Source organism: Euprymna scolopes, chromosome 30 (genome assembly GCF_053919585.1).
Source record: "Euprymna scolopes isolate OS-2025 chromosome 30, ASM5391958v1, whole genome shotgun sequence".
Classification (NCBI taxonomy): domain Eukaryota; kingdom Metazoa; phylum Mollusca; class Cephalopoda; order Sepiida; family Sepiolidae; genus Euprymna; species Euprymna scolopes.
The window spans coordinates 99,316,336-99,338,249 of record NC_136511.1 but is presented as its reverse complement, the minus strand read 5'-3'; the positions used below and the strand labels follow the sequence as shown (position 1 = coordinate 99,338,249).

General features: G+C 27.5%; 1 protein-coding gene and 1 long non-coding RNA gene across 8 annotated transcripts in view; one reads left to right on the top strand and one right to left on the bottom strand.

Annotated features, from left to right (window-relative positions):
- Nucleotides 1-21,914, top strand: part of LOC145254903 (uncharacterized) — a 133,851-nt gene that overhangs the window by 68,096 nt on the left and 43,841 nt on the right. The window lies entirely within an intron of this gene.
- The window catches only part of LOC145254902 (CDP-diacylglycerol--glycerol-3-phosphate 3-phosphatidyltransferase, mitochondrial-like), a 316,634-nt gene continuing 302,578 nt past the window's right edge, over nucleotides 7,859-21,914 (bottom strand). For all 7 annotated transcript variants that reach the window (XM_080113842.1, XM_080113837.1, XM_080113841.1 and 4 more), the window contains exons 7-9: nucleotides 16,409-16,634; nucleotides 9,895-9,977; nucleotides 7,859-8,070 (exon numbers count right to left, since the gene is read on the bottom strand). In XM_080113842.1, coding sequence (XP_079969968.1) covers nucleotides 7,951-8,070; nucleotides 9,895-9,977; nucleotides 16,409-16,634 — 429 coding nt within the window. In that variant the 3' untranslated portion in view covers nucleotides 7,859-7,950. The remainder of the gene's footprint in view (nucleotides 8,071-9,894; nucleotides 9,978-16,408; nucleotides 16,635-21,914) is intronic.

Below are 21,914 nucleotides of genomic sequence, written 5' to 3'. Positions count from 1 at the left end.
CTTCAACTATGGCTTAAACAGCAAAATAGATTCTGAACTCTTAGTAGGTAAATAACCAATTTGTGCATGCTAGCCTACTTTCAGTCATGAAAAAAAAAAACAAATTGCTGCAATGTGGGCAATATAAGACTATGAATAACAGTAATCACAAAGAAACAAGCGAAAAAGAAAATAGAAACAAATATTTCTATTCTGTCTGTAATACAACATTGTCAGTGTATGGATGCAGAGGTTTAAGTAAAATTAAATTTCCTTGCCCCAAACAAAATAATAAAAGAAAAAGGGATGAAAGGAAACCTCCTTCTGATTTAAATGCACCGCATTTATTTTTTAACAAAAACAAGGTGAATAAACAAAGGTCCAATTGGTGAAAGTGCTTTTGAAGTCATTATGATTAAAATGTTAGATGAAAAAGAAATGACACATTCAATTATTTCCCCATTAGTCTCCTTCCTCTCTTTACTAAAATTTTTGAGTCGTTAATCAACCAAGTTTTAGTCAAACCTCATGAATGCTTAACTTCTTTCTGATTGACAGTTAGGATTTAGGCAAGGCCATTTTACTGCGGATATCCTAATGATCATCTTTGTACGCAGATACCATGCCCTGGACAAGGCATAAAAAGCCAGAGTGGTAGCACTTGATAGATCCAAGATATTTGATAAGGTTTGGCATGAAGGTCTTTCCATCAAAATTAAATCATACCATATTACTGGATCAATTCTAATATAATCAGATTCCTTTGAGATAAGAGAAAAATCCATCTTGATGGTCATACATTCAAACAAACCAACATAAATGTGGGTATGCCTCAGAAGTTGATCCTTGGATCTTTCTTGTTCCTGATATTCATAAATAACCTCCCTGATAAAATTCTGTCTGCATTAGGCATATTTGTTCATGACATACACTCTATAGCAGATATATGGGGAAATGAATGTACACATATCTAAAGCAATGCCTGAAGTCTTAGAAAATGACTTTTGGTCTGTAGTAAAATACATAGAAGATATTGCCAAAGCTACTGCAAAGAATGTGGGCTCCCTCTATCATACTAGAAAAATACTCACACCTGACAGCATATCTCTATAAAGCTACCATTCGCCCAAGCATGGTATACTGTTGCCACACATGAGTCTGTACATTAACCATTAATCTCTATTAGACAAGCTCGAAAAGGAAAAGTTTCAAATCTAATTAGTCCCACACTGTGAACCCAGCTCCAATTTCTGTCCCATCCTCACAATGTTACTTCCCTTTCCTTGTTTTACAAGTACTTCAATGGAATGTGCTCTGACAACCTCGTAGTATTAGCATTCCCCCTCGATGTAAATACTTCTGAGCCAACAAGCAGCAAAATCCCTCACCTTCACTGCCAAGGTTTCTCGATGCTCTAATAGCTTCTTCTCTTGAAGTGCTAGATTTTGGAATTCCTCCCTGTTTCCTGCTTCCATGGCTACACTAACATGCAGAAGTTTAAATGTAATGTGAACAGAAATCTTGTTATGCAACTTCCTACTTGGAGTGACCCTGCAGGCATGGTTTCTAATTCACCTCAGTAACAATGTGCTATGTTTGGAGTGAATATAAGTGGAACAAAAAAAGATAAAGTTCTACTTTATTATATTATATTTCTTATATTATTTATAATTTATTATATTATATTTCTTATATTATTTATAATTTATTTATAATTTATTATATTATATTTCTTATATTATTTATAATTCATTTATAATTTATTATATTATATTTCTTATATTATTTATAATTCATTTATAATTTATTACATTATATTTCTTATATTATTTATAATTTATTACATTATATTTCTTATATTATTTATAATTTATTTATAATTTATTGCATTATATTTCTTATATTATTTATAATTTATTATATTATATTTCTTATATTATTTATAATTTATTTATAATTTATTACATTATATTTCTTATATTATTTATAATTTATTTATAATTTATTATATTATATTTCTTATATTATTTATAATTTATTATATTATATTTCTTATATTATTTATAATTTATTATATTATATTTCTTATATTATTTATAATTTATTTATAATTTATTATATTATATTTCTTATATTATTTATAATTTATTTATAATTTATTATATTATATTTCTTATATTATTTATAATTTATTAATAATTTATTACATTATATTTCTTATATTATTTATAATTTATTATATTATATTTCTTATATTATTTATAATTTATTATATTATATTTCTTATATTATTTATAATTTATTTATAATTTATTATATTATATTTCTTATATTATTTATAATTTATTTATAATTTATTATATTATTTATAATTTATTTATAATTTATTATATTATATTTCTTATATTATTTATAATTTATTTATAATTTATTATATTATATTTCTTATATTATTTATAATTTATTTATAATTTATTACATTATATTTCTTATATTATTTATAATTTATTTATAATTTATTACATTATATTTCTTATATTATTTATAATTTATTTATAATTTATTATATTATATTTCTTATATTATTTATAATTTATTTATAATTTATTATATTATATTTCTTATATTATTTATAATTTATTACATTATATTTCTTATATTATTTATAATTTATTTATAATTTATTACATTATATTTCTTATATTATTTATAATTTATTTATAATTTATTACATTATATTTCTTATATTATTTATAATTTATTACATTATATTTCTTATATTATTTATAATTTATTTATAATTTATTACATTATATTTCTTATATTATTTATAATTTATTTATAATTTATTACATTATATTTCTTATATTATTTATAATTTATTTATAATTTATTATATTATATTTCTTATATTATTTATAATTTATTTATAATTTATTACATTATATTTCTTATATTATTTATAATTTATTACATTATATTTCTTATATTATTTATAATTTATTTCATTATATTTCTTATATTATTTATAATTTATTACATTATATTTCTTATATTATTTATAATTTATTTATAATTTATTATATTATATTTCTCATATTATTTATAATTTATTTATAATTTATTATATTATATTTCTTATATTATTTATAATTTATTTATAATTTATTACATTATATTTCTTATATTATTTATAATTTATTTATAATTTATTACATTATATTTCTTATATTTATAATTTATTTATAATTTATTACATTATATTTCTTATATTATTTATAATTTATTTATAATTTATTACATTATATTTCTTATATTATTTATAATTTATTTATAATTTATTACATTATATTTCTTATATTATTTATAATTTATTTAAAATTTATTACATTATATTTCTTATATTATTTATAATTTATTTATAATTTATTATATTATATTTCTTATATTATTTATAATTTATTTATAATTTATTATATTATATTTCTTATATTATTTATAATTTATTTATAATTTATTATATTATATTTCTTATATTATTTATAATTTATTTATAATTTATTATATTATATTTCTTATATTATTTATAATTTATTTATAATTTATTATATTATATTTCTTATATTATTTATAATTTATTTATAATTTATTATATTATATTTCTTATATTATTTATAATTTATTTATAATTTATTATATTATATTTCTTATATTATTTATAATTTATTTATAATTTATTATATTTCTTATATTATTTATAATTTATTTATAATTTATTACATTATATTTCTTATATTGCAATTTCTGACTTTTTGAAATCCTGACTTTGTAATTTTTATAAAACAAAAAAAGATTACCAACCAGAAATTATATCATTACTATTACTAGCAGGGATGGCGGGGAGGGGCGCCCGGACTTGCCCGGTCTTAAAATATACTTAATATATTTTAATTCATGTAGAGTTCATATTTATTATTACAGAACCAATTCTCCATTGAATATTATATTGTACCTAATATATAGATTAAAAAAAATGACTCGAGTGCCATTAGCTAGAATCGAAACCAAAACATTTAGCACTCTGTGTTCCCTACGATTTGAGTTATCTAGAGATAGATGAGAAAGATTTAAAATCAAACCACTTCAATCTATCATGTGCAAAAGTAATAGAAATATGTTGGTAAGTTGAAACAAACATTTTGCATTTCAACTTGTCACCATTTCTATAGAAATTATCAATCTATTAAAACAAAAAGTTTTCTCGTTATAAACCATCCTTGGTGTAGGATTACTATTTCCTACTAATTTCAGTGTTATGTGACCAGTAGTTTAAAAGTTTATCGGATAAATATTTATACAGATACACACACATACGCATACACATATCTATTGTTTTACTTATATAGATCACTATTATTATTCAAAAAAGTTAAAGTCTAACTGTATGTGTGCTATGTTTGTTTTCTATAGAAAGAAAGGTTCAATAATATACATAACATCTAAAAGTCTATTCTTATGGAAAAAACAAAGGAAGAGTTCTCAAATCTAATTACACTTCTTAAAACATCAAATATATCCTATTTTTATGAAATCTAAATCATATGTACAAAATTTCCTCGGGAAGACAATGGAAGTGGTCCTGAATCTTTATGTAATGAATGATTATGTACTCTAAAGTCAAAGAAACTCACTAGGACAAAACTTCCTTAAAACTTCAAATATGTATATTTGATTTTAGTGAAATTTAAACCATATGTACATTCGGAGAGTTTTCCAACATTTCAGCTTCTTCTGACGATATCAGAGGGAGAAACAGAAGTTGGTGGTCAGTAAAAACAAAAAAATATATTGTTATGAGCATGGTGAAAAAGTACATAGTAGTGATCCTTGTTTAATCCTGAGCAACATTGGGTTTTCCTATCTGTTGTAATATATATGTACAAATCAGTGTGGATGTTTTTAGTATATATATATATATATATATATATATATATATATATGCACACACACACACACACACACTAAAAACATCCACATTGATTTGTATAGCTTTAATATTCATTTGGATTTTTTTATGTAGATGGAAATTTGGTGCATATTTGTCTGCATTTAATATTATATAGTGTATGTTGTGTTTAGCTATGCAGGGAGGAGAAGGAAAAAGAGGCAGATGATTTTTCAGTTGATGTAACCTCCGACCTTCTTCAGGTTTATCTTGAGTTTAGGAATATTTTGAACAGAACCCTTTATTTAATCTATTGCAATTGTATTCTTAATTTGTCCACAATGAGGATTGAATCTTCAACCACCAGAAAAGTCTCTTAGAACTGAATTTTATTTACCCATGGCATAACGGATAAAAACTTAAAACTTCTACCCAGTCATTGCTGATGAAACGAGAGCATGTTACCTCCATGAATTAAAGAGTTCTGTTTGAAATTCTGTAGAAATTTTAATGCTTGACAAAAACATACACCTGAAGAAGGTTGGAGGTTACATCGATCGAAACATTGTGAATATTATAACACTCAAGATGAAAAGAGTAGTCTAAAGAATCCAATACACATTATCAATACTCATCTCAAAAATTTAGAAATGTAATCTATATCAACAGAGTGAATAATAATTGGCAATTCTATGTGAGATTTCTAACTGCAGTTTACAGAAGATCAAAAAGCAAGTCGGCCTACAACAAATATTCTTGGGTATTTAATGATAATTAATAAACACGCATTACATGGCACCATAAACATGCGGCAACCATTTGCATCAAATAATTTTGGAGGATAAAATCTTTGTATGAACGATAAAGTTCTTGCATGTGTGTATATATAGGAGCAAAAGTTATTTTGTATTTATTTATGTAATAGTATGCACATGTATGAAATGTGAATGTTGAAGAAGCAACATTCTTACTGATTCATTGTTTCGATTATGCCTGGAATGGTGCACCATGATTTAAGTGCTCCAATGTTTGGTAGTCAACTGCCAAACTACACAACACTTAAACTACTATTTTAAGAATGTGCATACCGACAGTATGACGGCTTTAGCATAGGATTGTTTAAAAAAATATTTATGAAGGAACTGAACATTTTTTTTGTAAGGACTTTGGATTTACTTTTCACTTCACTTATTTTGTTCTTTAGTCTTCTGACAAAGGGGAAAGAACTGCTGTTTTCTAGGTTGAAATCTATTCATCTCAGACTTATCATTGGACCTTGAAGTAGTATTTATTTTTTTAGGCTCCTTAGCTTTCATGCCTTGTCTAGATCGATTTCCATAAAAACAAGCCGCACATGCATGGTCCTCCTTTGGCTGGTTACTTTTAATGCATCTAAAACCAAACTTCTCTCTTTACATCATCAACATTCTGATCCACATCTGGCATCAATTGAAATGAATGGCTCTCGTCTTCAGGAGACCTCAAGTTTTGACAAGCTTCTGGACTTGACCTTTACTCCTGATCTTAAATGGAACACGTACATCAAATCTGTTGCCAAGGCCGCTGGAAAAATGGTGGGATCTTTCTATCGATCCGGTAAATATCTCACTGCTGATGCTATTCTCTATCTATATAAGAGCCAGGTACGTCCAAGGATGGAATATTGTTGCCACATCTGGGCAGGAGCTGCTAGAAAGGACTTGTTCTGCCTTGATAGAGTTCAAAATAGACTTCGTAGCCTCGTAGGAGATGTCCTTTTCTCTTCCCTGCAACCTCTATCTCACAGAAGAGATGTTGCGAGTTTGTCTCTGATGAATCGTTATTTTCATGGAAAGTGTTCAAATGAGCTTCAATCTATGGTCCCCCCTCGCCAAACTTTCACAAGAAACACTCGTCTAGCTGTAAACACTATCAATAATTCCCCCCACTCTTTATCTGTGCCTAAACCTAAACGTAGATTCCATGAACAAAGCTTTTTTCTTAGAACTGCACACCTGTGGAATTGTCTTCCGTTTTCCTGCTTTCCGGCTGACTACAATATGGTTGTGTTCAAGTCTAACGTAAATAAGTTCTTGATGAGCCGTTCTATATAAGTTATCAAATTTACCAAATTTTCATTACTAATGATTACTATATTGTCCAATTTCTGCTGTACACTCTTTAACCCCTATCCTTGAGTGGCCTCTTGGCCTTTATAAGTGGTGATGCCTATGTAAAAAAAAAAAAAAATGTGAGATGACACTGCAAAATATAGTGAAGAAATGATGAATGTGAGAAATATAAAGGGCCAACATTGCCTTCACACTTTCGCCAAGTTTCAGAAAAATCTAATGGATGGGGCAAAAGTTATGAGTTAAAAAGTGTCATTTTTTGCAATTTTGGGGCATTTGTGCAGTTTCACGCCTTAAGACATGTATATTTGAATCCAGCACCATGGAAAACCACTATATAGACATATCAAGTTTTTGAGTAATATGAAAAAAAGCACTAAATGCATGTTTTTTTAGCCCTAAAAGTTTCAGAGAGATGTGAACTTTTGCCAGGGTAACCCATACTGAATTTATAATAAGAACAATGATCTCCACATTTTGGCCAAGTTTCAGGAAAATCTAATGGATGGATCAAATGCTATGGGGCAAAAAGTGTCATTTTTAGCCATTTTTTATCTCTTTTGAGCCCCTGGAGACGCAACGAGAATTTTCGCAAAAAAAAAATCTTTTTACTGTGCACATCTATTTAATAAAATACAATTTGTGGCAAAATTTCAGGAAAAATGGACGGTTATCTGGCAATCATCTGGACTAACGGATGCCACTGAAAACATAGGTCCCTCTCCGATAAATCGGAGGACCAAAAAGTTAGAATGTAATTACTGATTAAAAAATATATCCAAAATCATAATAAAAATGAAATAACAAGACAGAAAAGACATCCTTTTATGTTTTTAAAAGTAAGTTTATATTTGCTAGAATAAATAAATTTACTGGCATAAAAAAAAAAATCAAGGCAAAAAAATAATTTGGAATTTAAAAAAAATTCTTTATATAATTAGCAATGATCCGGACCCACACCGGTACATATCGATCTTTTCTCGTAAATGTTGATTCTGTAACTTTGTCGGAACTTTCAAAAAGATGCACATGTTCCTGAAAATAAAAAGAAAATACTAATATTAGTATCAAAATTATGGCAACGGTGTGAAGAGGCAGAACAAATGACCATGGTTGGCATGTGTCAGCTGTAGGGAAGCAGTGGCATGCAAACCTGGAACCCTTATAATTGTGCTGGGTATGATCATAAAAATTTGGACAATTATATTTATAGCCAGAAGTGATAAGAACAAACCAATCTGGTACCAAAATCGTTGTATAAAGTATACTGAATCTCTTTGAATTTTTCAATCATAGCTTTTTGTCTTGACACAAGAAGAGGACCATTCTATTATTTGTAGTCATTTTTATTGAATATTTTAGAATTTTATTGTTGTTTTGTCATTCAATAATTTAAGATTGATTTGCCATAAAACCAATAAACCTAAAGAAATTACATAAAACATGAATTGTGTTTTGAAATTTTTTAGATGAGGATTGTTTGTGTAACCTCTAATCCTCAGGTGGATCTTATCAAATTTGGAAACCTGGTTGGAATAAATGGAAGCATTTTTGGGGTTTTCCACAGACTGAGCAGAATTCTTAAAATAAAGATTGCCAAATTTAACAAGATGTACGTGAAGATTGTCCGAGGTTACATTGGACAAAACATTGTGAAAATAACATCCAAGATGAGAATAATAATTCAAATAATAAAAAAAAAGTGTATTCCCATTATTTTTTTTTTACAATTAAATTCTTTTTTTTATTGCAGAGAGCATTTATACTATTATTTAATATGGAGATCAGATTCTGTTAAATATCTAAAAGTATTAACAGATCTGTATGTCGAGTGCATCGCAGAATGATAAAAAGGTCAATACTAAAAAAACGAGAATAGAAATTTGCTGCTGTTAAGTATAGAAACTATATTAACATAATTCAATCAAAACACTTGTTGCGAAAAAGTGGAATTCTGATTTTTCTGAATTAAAAAAAAATAGGGAAAACTCACATCTGTGAAAAAGAGTTGATATGCCTGAGAACAGACAAATCTGAAAAATTTAATGAATCTTGTAGATAATTTAAAACAGAGCAAGTCATCCCTTTCACACCAACATTTATATTTCACATCATTATATTAATGAACACCATACTCACTACTCCACCCCATCCCACACTGAAACAGCAAAACTATTCCATATCACAATTGCTCATTGTGGGACTTAACTAACCTATGCCGATCATTTTGATTGGCATACTTTGTTCAGCTGGAATGGTCAACCAGAAAAGAAAGGGAGAGTTAGGATATTTAAACAAACAGACAGAAACTAAAATCTCATCACACAATTGAAGTGTGAGTCACGGATCTTTCAGGATGAGGCTTTACATTGTGATCAGTTTAAAAAGAAAAGAATACTGAACAAGTTTGAATTCATCTGGCCATAACAGTTGAGTGCTCATTGCAGATTTACTTCATGAGAATGGATATCAGAATGCAGCGATTCAAGCTACATCTAATCTTGAAACATTGATGATGGATTGATACATTAAAAACATGCAACCATTTCGTTTATTGTACTATTTCAGACTAAGGTCTAATTTCAGTACTCAATTTTGTATAGTACAGTATCCATTTTGTTGTCTTTATACCATTCTCCCACGCATTAACTTCTCCTTTCGAAGAAGGAATCTTAGTATCTGGTTTGCTCTCATACAATCATCTTCCCAAGCATTATCTCCTCCTTTAGGGGAGTAGTGTAACATATATTCATCCTCTCAGTGTAGTATATGTAATGTGTGTTTATCATCATTCCATACTAGCAAAAAGAAGAGACCAGAAGAATTTGCTAGTAATAATAACAAGAAAAATCTTCTTACCTTTCGAAGTTGTTGTCTTAAAGATTCATTTTTGGTAACTAAAGCTAATTGACATTCCAAATCTCGATAGACTGAACGATAACCTGAAAAATAGAAATAACATAACTGACATAAACAATTTCGGTGTGAGAAAATGAATAATTGTTATTAATGTTACTCGACCCATAACCTGCTAAGTTTCAGAGGCTGTTTGATTAATCAGTGTATAATGTTGAGAGTTTAATGTAGCAGAATAAAAGCTGGTTTTTGTGCTTGGCAAGCGTCTTTTGGTTTTTGGAAGTCGTCTCATTCGCATATGATTTTGTTAGTTATAGGAAAAAAAAAAAAAAAACCCACAAAATAATCCGGCTCAAGTGTGCATTTTCTTTTAAACTCAAAATAATTTACATGACTGAAATAGAACTTAATTGTCTACATACATTCTTTAGTGATGTAAATTATGAATAATTTTTCACTCCCCCATTAGGGAAGAGGTTGGGTGTATTATGAAATTAACAAATTTATTTGTTGGAACTGGAAGTGTGTTAGAATCAGGGTATTAACATAGTATTAATGGTAAAATATTACACCTGCTCACATCAGCGGGTTTAAAAAAAAAAAAAAAAATCACCATTAAAATGCAAATGTATCAAGTGCTCTAATTATTTACTAACTTTTATAGATGCTGTTATTAAAAAGAAAACAAGAAAATATCAGTAAAAAATGAACTACTACATATAATTTAAACCACCAAAATTCCAGTTATTTAGGTGATGAGTTGATATTAATCCATCATAGTGCTACACCTGGAGGGGTAGCTTTCAAGATGGCGACCTGAGCAGAGAAACATTGACAAATATTCATATTAAATCTATACGAATCATTCAAACCATTTATTGAAAACGCAAGTAAATAAATTGTTACATCTTCAACATTTATGCTTGTGAATTATTTCGCGTGCAATTTATATTTCTCTCTATCTCTTTCACACCCTCTCTTTCTTAAGCCTCCTTCCCTCTCTTTCTCTCGCACCCAATGTTCTATATGAAAAAAAGTGATAAATGTAAGATCGGAGCTATCTCTCTTGGTTATATATTATAATCTTATACTCATCTCTTTTGTCATTTTATCTAAAAAAAAAAAAAATCAGTAATCCTTATCAGATTTTTTTAATTAAGGCGAGTTTTAATCATGTTTCCTGATCGTCTTTCTACAATTAACTCATTTAATGCTATATTTTTATTTTATTTATTTTTAGAAATTGCTTTGGACAATGTATAAATCCACTTTATGTAAAGAAGTAAGAAGAGTGAAAGATGATTATCACAAAGACAGGAGATGCCTATTGACCTTAATCTTGAAAAGACAGAGGTAAGAGAAAAAGGCAGCAAAAAGAGTTCCACAAGCAGTTCTTGGAAATAAGCTACTGGAAAAAGAAACTGCATTACAATGAAGTATCAAAACAGCCAATTAATGGCAATGACTGGATCAAGGAGTCGAATGAGCTGGAACAGAAGAAGCAAGAAATAGATCAGATAATTCTGAAGAACACATGACATACAAGCTATTTATAGAAAAAGACTGAGACTAGCAACATTACGTCTGTGAGGGAGAGGTTGCAAAGAAAGGTGTGACCAATCAAATTATAGATATGTTTCTGCACTTTATCAAGAACCCTTAAATAGGTTTGGTTTGGTTGGTTTTAGTTTTACGGCATATCAACCCTTTTCGGGTTATTTAATGCTGAATCCCAAGATTTTGAAGAAAATTTTTTTTAATAGAATATATTTGTTGTTTTCACGTCGGTTTCTATTTAACCCATAGTTGGGACCCTAACAGGTACTACCACTCCGGGTCAGAGTGGACCTGGGAGTAATGGCAATTAAAGGGTGGCTCCACACTCCCCAAAGCCCACAAGCTGGGGCCTCACCACTGGATATAGTTTAAGGTCATATCCAGGACCCCCATTGAGGGACTTTTACCCTCTGCAGGGGAGCAGTCGGCGTATTCTAATGCCCCACCGACAGGGCCCCTTAAATAGGATAGAAATATGCCCACAGTACTCTATAAATGGTCTTATAGCAAGTTTTTGGTGACAGAGAATAGTCTCATGTGTGAGAAATTGTTTAGAGCTATAGAGAAAACTGACTTGGTGAAAAGTAGCAATTGCAATGGATCTAATATATGAACTCCAAGAAAGATCAAAGAATTTCAGAGTTGAATCATCCATGAGAACCTCACAAAGAAAAAGGATGCATCTACAATTGAAAAACACAAGCTAAGTCTTAACAGGATTAGCACCAGTAATAGATGCAGTTTAGCAATCCATTTCCATATGGTTTCAAGAACAGTAGTCTGAATAATCCAAATACAAATTATCAATCCTCATCTAAAAAATTCAGAAACTTAAAACCATAAACTAGTAGATTAACCATGAAATTAGCCATAAAAGTGCATTCGGCTTTCGTAATGCCTCGAATAATCTTATGCAAAAAAAAAAAAAAAAAATACAAATGTTTCTGATGATCAAAAGAATACAATTCTTTAATTGGTGATATTTCTTTTTCTTTTTAAATGCGCACCAAGCTAGATTTGAAAAAAAGAAAAAAGAAAAAAGAAACTCTACAAATTTCATCGACTTTTCTTTCAATTCTTCCTCTTCCAATTAGCCTAATTCGTTACATTGACTGATTGAGACGAAATCAATAATGTAATCGATTTACCATTCAATTATTGATCTTTATTCATTGCAATTACTCTAATTATTTTTAAGTTACTTCCTTTTTAGGTTAATTCTCAAGATCATCCTGATTACTGTGAAAGCTGGAATTAGTTTCTTTAGAATGTTTTTTTTTGTAAGATCTTGTAATTTTTAATTTTTTTTATAAAATCATCTTGTTTTTGAAGAATGTTTTTTAAAAGTTTTTATCATTTCTATCTTTTCATAAAATGATCTTGCTTTTTTATTTTTATATTTTTAAATTTGATTTAAATTTGCTTGCAGTCAATTCTTAATTGTCTTCATACTTAGATGAGATTATTTTGTTACTTTTTAGTTTTCCTTGACAACATCAGAGGATGAGGAAGTTATTTAAATAATTTCAATTCATTCATTTCGTATATTCTGCAATTAGATATTGTTGCTGAACTCATTTTGGTTATGCTCATAAAGTTAGGGTTGTTAAACTCTCTAACCCAGCGGTCTTTAATGTTTCTCCATTTTAAATTTTAATATGAATTTAAAAAAATAAATATAAAAATAATTAAAAAAAAAATGTATTTCATATTAAATGTATACTTCAAGATGTAGAACTGTAACATCTTGAACATATATACCATCCATATATACTTTTTACTGGTCATTTTTTTTTTAAATCTGAACCTTAATAAAAATGGAAACAAAAGAATATTCTATATACGTTTTATTTAAAAATCAAATATGATGACATAAAATAGCTTCTACATGTATGCTTTGAATTCAATTATTTTTCCGGGGGTGTCTATAAACACTATAATAAGTAATTGTCTTTTTATATTTATTCTTTTGCAGACTTAAAACATTTCCATTATTTCATCTTTAAATTTTTTTTTTTTATTCCATATAAAAATCTTTCCAACTGTAGCTGTTTCGGAGATTTGAAAACAAGGTATTAAACTCATGGCTCTCCAGTGGAAAATAGCACTTTTCCAATAATAAAAAAATGAAGACACACGATTTAGTTACTATTTTACTAATATATAAATAATAATAATACTATATATATATATATGAAATTGGTATATTTATGCAGCATTTTTTTATTCAAGCAGACATTAAATACAAGAGGGATACTTTGCTTTACGACTTTTTTTATTTTTAGATCTTCCATATAATCTTTTTATATCAAAATCGAAATTATTAATGAAAGTTCCACAGTTATCGTGGGCGCTTTTGATTCGACTGTGAATCATCTTCAAGTGGAATTTAAGGAGTTGATGAGGTGAAACTGAGTAGAAGCAAAAATAAAAAGTAAAAAACACAATAAATTGTATTGAGTGATGGAAGGTTAAAGGTATATAAAAAAATCGATTTAAAAGTTTGTTAAAAACTAAGTCAATTAAAAATCTGAGTTTTGAATGTAAACTATGCGCTTTGCTAATATTGGCCCATGGACTTGTTGATTTTAAAACTCAGATATTTTATCGACTTAGCTTCTTTTTTTTTTTTCATTGTTATATAGTTGAATTCGTTTTTGTAACTGAATGTTCTAGTGATAAGTCAGCTTATTTATTTTTTTTACATGGGAGTCACCACTTATCAAGGCCCAGGGGCCACTCAAGGATAAGTGTTAAAGAGTGTACAGTAGTCAATGGGACAATATCATAGGAATCGTTAGTAGTGGAAATGTGGTAAATTGGATTACTTAAGGGAACAGTTCAACAAGAATTTGTTTATGTTGGACTTGAAGACAACTATAATGTAATCAGCCTGAAAGCAGGCAAATGAAAGAGTTCCACAGGTGTGCAGTTTTAAGAAAGAAGCTTTGTTCATGGAATCTATGTTTAGGTTTAGGCATGGATAAAGAGTGGGGGAAATTATTGATAGCGTTTTCAGCTAGATGAAGGTTTCTCGTGAAAATTTGGCGAGGAGGAGACCATAGATTGGAGCTCAGATGAGCACTTGCCATGAAAATAACGCTTATACAAGTTTGCAATACACTTAGTACTCTCACAAACTTTTAACTTTTTTATTTATTTTTTTATTTTACTTTATTGATTTATTATATCATTTTTATATAATGCTATGTCATTTTATAAAAGATATATATTTATAAGATACTCAAAGCGACTCAATGACAATGGTACTCCAAAATTTAATTTTTTTTTATAGCATAAATACCAATATTATCTCCATATTTCATTTTCATTAATCATTTTAAATCTTTACTACAATATTTTCCTTAGTTTTATTATCATCATTTTTTTAATGATTATTATTATTATTATTATTACTATTATGATTGTCGCCATCATTGATATGCTTATAATTATTATTAATGTAGCTATGCTTTTATCACATTTAAATTAATTTTAACCTTCTCTTTTAATATTAAAATTGCATGACCTTGTAACACTTTTTAGCACACATTGAATCATGCCAATCATGCTGACTAGACAATTTCTGCTGTCTGGATTTGCGCCTACACATTTGCAACTCTAATTTGAACTGATATTATTTTCAAATATAAAGTCTGCTCTTACCATTTGATGCCAAATTAACCATAGAAGCAGTTCTGTTGATTATATGTAACTGACTGAAAAACAACTTTGCAATTTTGGGATTTTTTTTCACCAACTTTATATTCATTTAAGTTGCATTGAACTTCTTTTCTAATCGGATTATTTTTTGATCTAAAATTATTTCTCCATTTGCGTTTATTTTTTTTTTTTTACACTACAATTCATTTGCGCGTTACACTGACTTTTAAATTTTGACTATTAGTTTTGTTAAAAAAAATTTCCTTTGCTTTTCAGATTTACCGTTGAGTTGGTCTTCATGCATGCTGAGATGTTATTCACGGTTTCTTTTGTTCTTTTTTCCCCCCATTTCCTCCATTTTTTCACATATTTTTAACAGACATGAACACATTTTTTTGCAATTTATGACTAACCATCATCAAGTGCTATTTCATTTAATGCCTTAACCAGCAAATTTTAGCTCTGCCATAATAATAACTGGCTAATTTCTTTCTTTCGTCTGATGAGAAGAATAGCAAGAACAGCATTTGAAACTCCACGGAACAAGGGTTTTTGAAAATTGTTTTTGGAGTATTCTGTCAGACAATAAATTTATTTGTAAATTTTAATTTCTTTTCTTTCCCTTATATATATATATATATATATATATATGATAACGTATTTAGTATATAGTATATAAATATGTATATACATAGATGGTACGAAAACGGAGGATGCTGTTTGGTATCTCGCTTACTTGTCAGCATTTATATTTCCGATATACATGAATGATTTAGATAGTGAAAGGAAAGGCTAAGCAAATGATGTTAACAAAAAGAGAAAGATGAAACAAGGAAAAGAGAGAAAGAGTAAGTGGAAGCAACAGGAGAGAGAAGAAGATGAGGTAAAGAAAATATGAAGATAAAGAGAAGACAAAGGAAAGGGTGAGAAAGATGAGAGAGATGAAACGGGTAAAGAGAGATGAGAAAGATGAAATGATGAAAGAGATGAGATAAAAGGAAGAGAAAGATGAGAGAGATGAATGGAGAAGAGAATGAGATAGATTAAAGGCAAAAAGAAAGGTCGGGATAGTGAGGCAAGCAAGAAAGAGAAAGGAAGAGACAGAGACGAGAACAGAAAGGTTTAGCGGGAAGAGAAAGAGAAGGAGAGGGGAATTAAGATAAGAGGGAGTGAATTTTATTATGACATCACAATGCATTTTGACTGTAAAATTCTCATGATTTTGTAAAATGATTATTATTAATTAATATCAAAATCCAAAAATTTTAAATGGTTAATATTCGAATCTGAGTCTTACCAAAATTCGATGAACCAATCAAAGTGAGGGTTGGTAAAGGATCCCTGGCAACATAATACCAAAGTCCTTTGACATGGAACGTCCACTTGCTGCGGTAATATTCAAACAGCTGGATACGTTTCTCCTGCTGGAAGGCACACACTTGTTGGTGGAATTGTCGAGCAACTTGCGTATAAAGATATGGAATGGCACCAGCAGCTCCTCGTGCACCATAGAAACCATTCACCTTCATTGAGAAAAGCAAAAAGAAGAAAAATGCTCATCATAGGCACAAAAAATATAAGTCACTCTCGTACTTAAATGGAACAAAAATGCTCAGCATAGAAATTTGTGTCTGTCCGTAACTAGGTCACGTTTACAAAGATTTTTTTATGTTTTTATTCTAAATCTTGAAAATTATTGTTTTACCTTCATATTAATAGTGCCATTACTGTAATACTATGGACGAAGTGTTAGGAAGTGATTCATAAAAAAAGAGAAAAATATGTTGAAAGTAAAAAAAGGATATGACAATGATGAGAAATGATTCAATAAGGCACATAATTGTGATCGGAAATGGGATGGTTAGGTTAGCTAGAAGTGATTGAAAGGGGGGATTATTTTTCAATTATTGGTCACTCTTAGATAAAAGATACAGGTTTTCTGATTTTGATTCAATAAATTAAAGAGTCAGAATTAGTTTAGCACAGATTTCAGTTCGGGACAGCCAGTTGGTCGGTTAGATATATATATGTACATATATGATGATTGCAACGTCTTATCAGACGAGTGCCACTCCCACAGGCACTGCAAGTCCATGAGCCGAAAATGACTTTAATCCTGCCTGCAAAATTCACACGCTCAAACAGACATGGCACTGAAGACGGTCACTAGTATACATACACATATATACATACATACACATAAATACATGCATACATATATACACAATACATAGTACACATACATCAACATACACAAGAAAAGTCAATGGCATACATACATACATATATATATATATATATGCAAATATATATATACACATACACACATACCTATCTGTAAACATACACACATATATACATACACAATGCATAACACGCATACATACATATACATACACATGTACATATATACAAAAAATATATATACATACATAGATATACACACATATACATATGCCTATACATACATATATAGATATGATGGCAGCTCAATTACTACATGCTTCCAGCATTTCAGGCCAACACACGTCACAACTTTTCCATGGCTGAGGGAGTATCTATACACGGATGATATTACAGAGTTTTAGCTTTGTACGACAACTAAATCTCTCACTCGGTTCAAAATGTTGACATCTAGCAACAAGCAAGAGCAAGATAGCCAGCAAATAGTCAAACTACAGATCAGTTTAATGTGGGTACTGGTCTCCCGCTTTATGTATATTTTTCTTTTTTAAATCTAAGATTTGTCTCTCCTAGAGGGGTTGCCTTCACTGCAGTTTACGGGAGCCCTCTCCACCCCACGCACACATGACAATAAACACATGCGTACATACAGATGTACGCCAACATATGTATGCATGCACACACATGCAACCATCATCATGTAGAGGCACATATATTCGCACACACATACATATGCCTATGAATACGTACACACAAACACATGTACAATACACATGAAGGAACATTCCAAAAGTCATACGTAGTAAGTGATCAGGGGCTGGACCGTTTTTGTCAGCTTTCTTTCCTGAACTTTTTTCTCCTTCCTTTTTTATTTATTTATATATTTTTTTCAAATAAGTTTGTTTTAGACACACACATATGCAATATATGCTGACTACGATGATGCTGACAAACTCACACATAATTCCCCAAATAACTGAACGTACAACTCGACGATACAACAACAGTCCAACTGACATGAAATTACAGACGCTTGGATTTTTTTTTTTTTAAATAAGTTTCCTTTAGACTCACAAATATGCAATACATGTTGATTATGATGATGAAGAAAGATTCACACATAATTTTCCAAATAACTGAACATACGACACGACGATAAAACAACAGTCCAATTGATATGAAATTACAGACGCTTGGACATTTATTGCCCATATGCACATATATATATATATATACATATATATATATGTGTACATATATATATGTGTGTACATATATACATATATATATGTGTGTACATATATATATATATATATATGTGTGTACATATATGTGTACATATATACATGTATGTGTACATATATACATGTATGTGTACATATATACATGTATGTGTACATATATACATGTATGTGTACATATATACATATATACATGTGTGTGTACATATATACATACATATATATGCGTGTACATATATACATACATATATATATGCGTGTACATATATACATATATATATATATGCGTGTACATATATACATATATATATATATGCGTATACATATATATATATATGCGTGTACATATATACATATATATATATATGCGTGTACATATATACATATATATATATATGCGTGTACATATATACATATATATATATATGCGTGTACATATATACATATATATATGCGTGTACATATATAGATATATATATATATGCGTGTACATATATACATATATATATGCGTGTACTTATATACATATATATATGCGTGTACTTATATACATATATATATATATGCGTGTACATATATACATATATATATATGTGTACATATATACATATATATATATGTGTGTACATATATACATATATATGTGTACATATATACATATATATGTGTACATATATACATATATATGTGTACATATATACATATATATATATATGTGTGTGTGTACATATATATGTGTACATATATACATATATATATATATGTGTGTGTACATATATACACATATATGTGTACATATATACATATATATATATATATATGTGTGCGTACATATATACATATATGTGTACATATATACATATATATATATATATATGTGTGTGTGTGTGTACATATATACATATATATGTGTACATATATACATATATATGTGTACATATATACATATATGTGTACATATACATATATATATATATGTGTGTGTGTACATATATACATATATATATGTGTACATATATACATATATATATGTGTACATATATACATATTCTATATGTGTACATATATATATGTGTACATATATACATATATATATGTGTACATATATACATATATATATGTGTACATATATACATATATACATGTGTACATATATACATATATACATGTGTACATATATACATATATACATGTGTACATATATACATATATACATGTGTACATATATACATGTGTACATATATACATATATACATGTGTACATATATACATATATACATGTGTACATATATACATATATACATGTGTACATATATACATATATACATATATACATGTGTACATATATACATATATACATGTGTACATATATACATATATACATATGTACATATATACATATATACATATGTACATATATACATATGTACATATATACATATATACATGTGTACATATATATATACATGTGTACATACATATATACATGTGTACATACATATATACATGTGTACATATATACATATATACATGTGTACATATATACATATATACATGTGTACATATATACATATATACATGTGTACATATATACATATATACATGTGTACATATATACATATATACATGTGTACATATATACATATATACATACATATATACATGTGTACATATATACATATATACATGTGTACATACATATATACATGTGTACATACATATATATGTGTACATACATATATGTGTGTACATACATATATGTGTACATACATATATGTGTACATATATATATGTGTACATACATATATGTGTACATACATATATGTGTACATACATATATGTGTACATATATACATATATGTGTACATATATACATCTTTATGTACATATATACATCTTTATGTACATATATACATATATATGTACATATATACATATATATGTACATATATACATATATATGCACATATGTACATATATACATATACGTGTACATATATACATACATATATGTGTACATATATATGTACATATATACATACATATATGTGTACATATGTACATATATGTATATATGTGTACATATATACATATATGTATATATGTGTACATATATATATATATGTATATATGTGTACATATATATATATATATGTATATATGTGTACATATATACATATATGTATATATGTGTACATATATATATGTGTACATATATACATATATGTATATATGTGTACATATTTATATGTGTACATATATACATATATGTGTACATATTTATATGTGTACATATATACATATATGTGTACATATTTATATGTGTACATATATACATATATGTGTACATATTTATATGTGTACATATATACATATATGTGTACATATTTATATGTGTACATATATACATATATGTATATATGTGTACATATATATATGTGTACATATATACATATATGTATATATGTGTACATATATATATGTGTACATATATATGTATACATATATATGTGTGTACATATATACATATATGTATATATGTGTACATATATATATGTGTACATATATACATATGTATATATATATATGTGTACATAAACATATATATATATACATATATCTATATGTGTACATATATCTATATGTGTACATATATATATATATATATATGTGTGTGTGTACATATATATATATGTACATATATATGTACATATATATATGTGTGTGTACATATATACGTGTAAATATATATATATGTGTACATATATACGTGTAAATATATATATATATATATGTGTACATATATATATATGTGTGTACATATATATATGTGTACATATATATATATGTGTGTGTGTGTACATATATATATATGTACATATATATGTACATATATATATGTACATATATATGTACATATACATATGTACATATATATGTACGTATATATATATATATGTTTACATATATATATATATATGTGTGTACATATATATATATGTGTACATATATATATATATATGTGTACATATATATATATGTGTACGTATATAAATATGTGTACATATATATATATGTGTACATATATATATATGTGTACATATATATATATATATATATATGTGTACACATATATATATATGTGTACACATAAATATATATGTGTACATATATATATATATATGCGTACATATATATGTATGCGTACATATATATGTATGCGTACATATATATATATGTGTGTGTACATATATAGATGCGTACATATACATATATATATATATATATATATACGTACATATATATATATGTGTGTGTACATATATATATGCGTACATATATATATATATATATATATGTATGTATGCGTACATATAT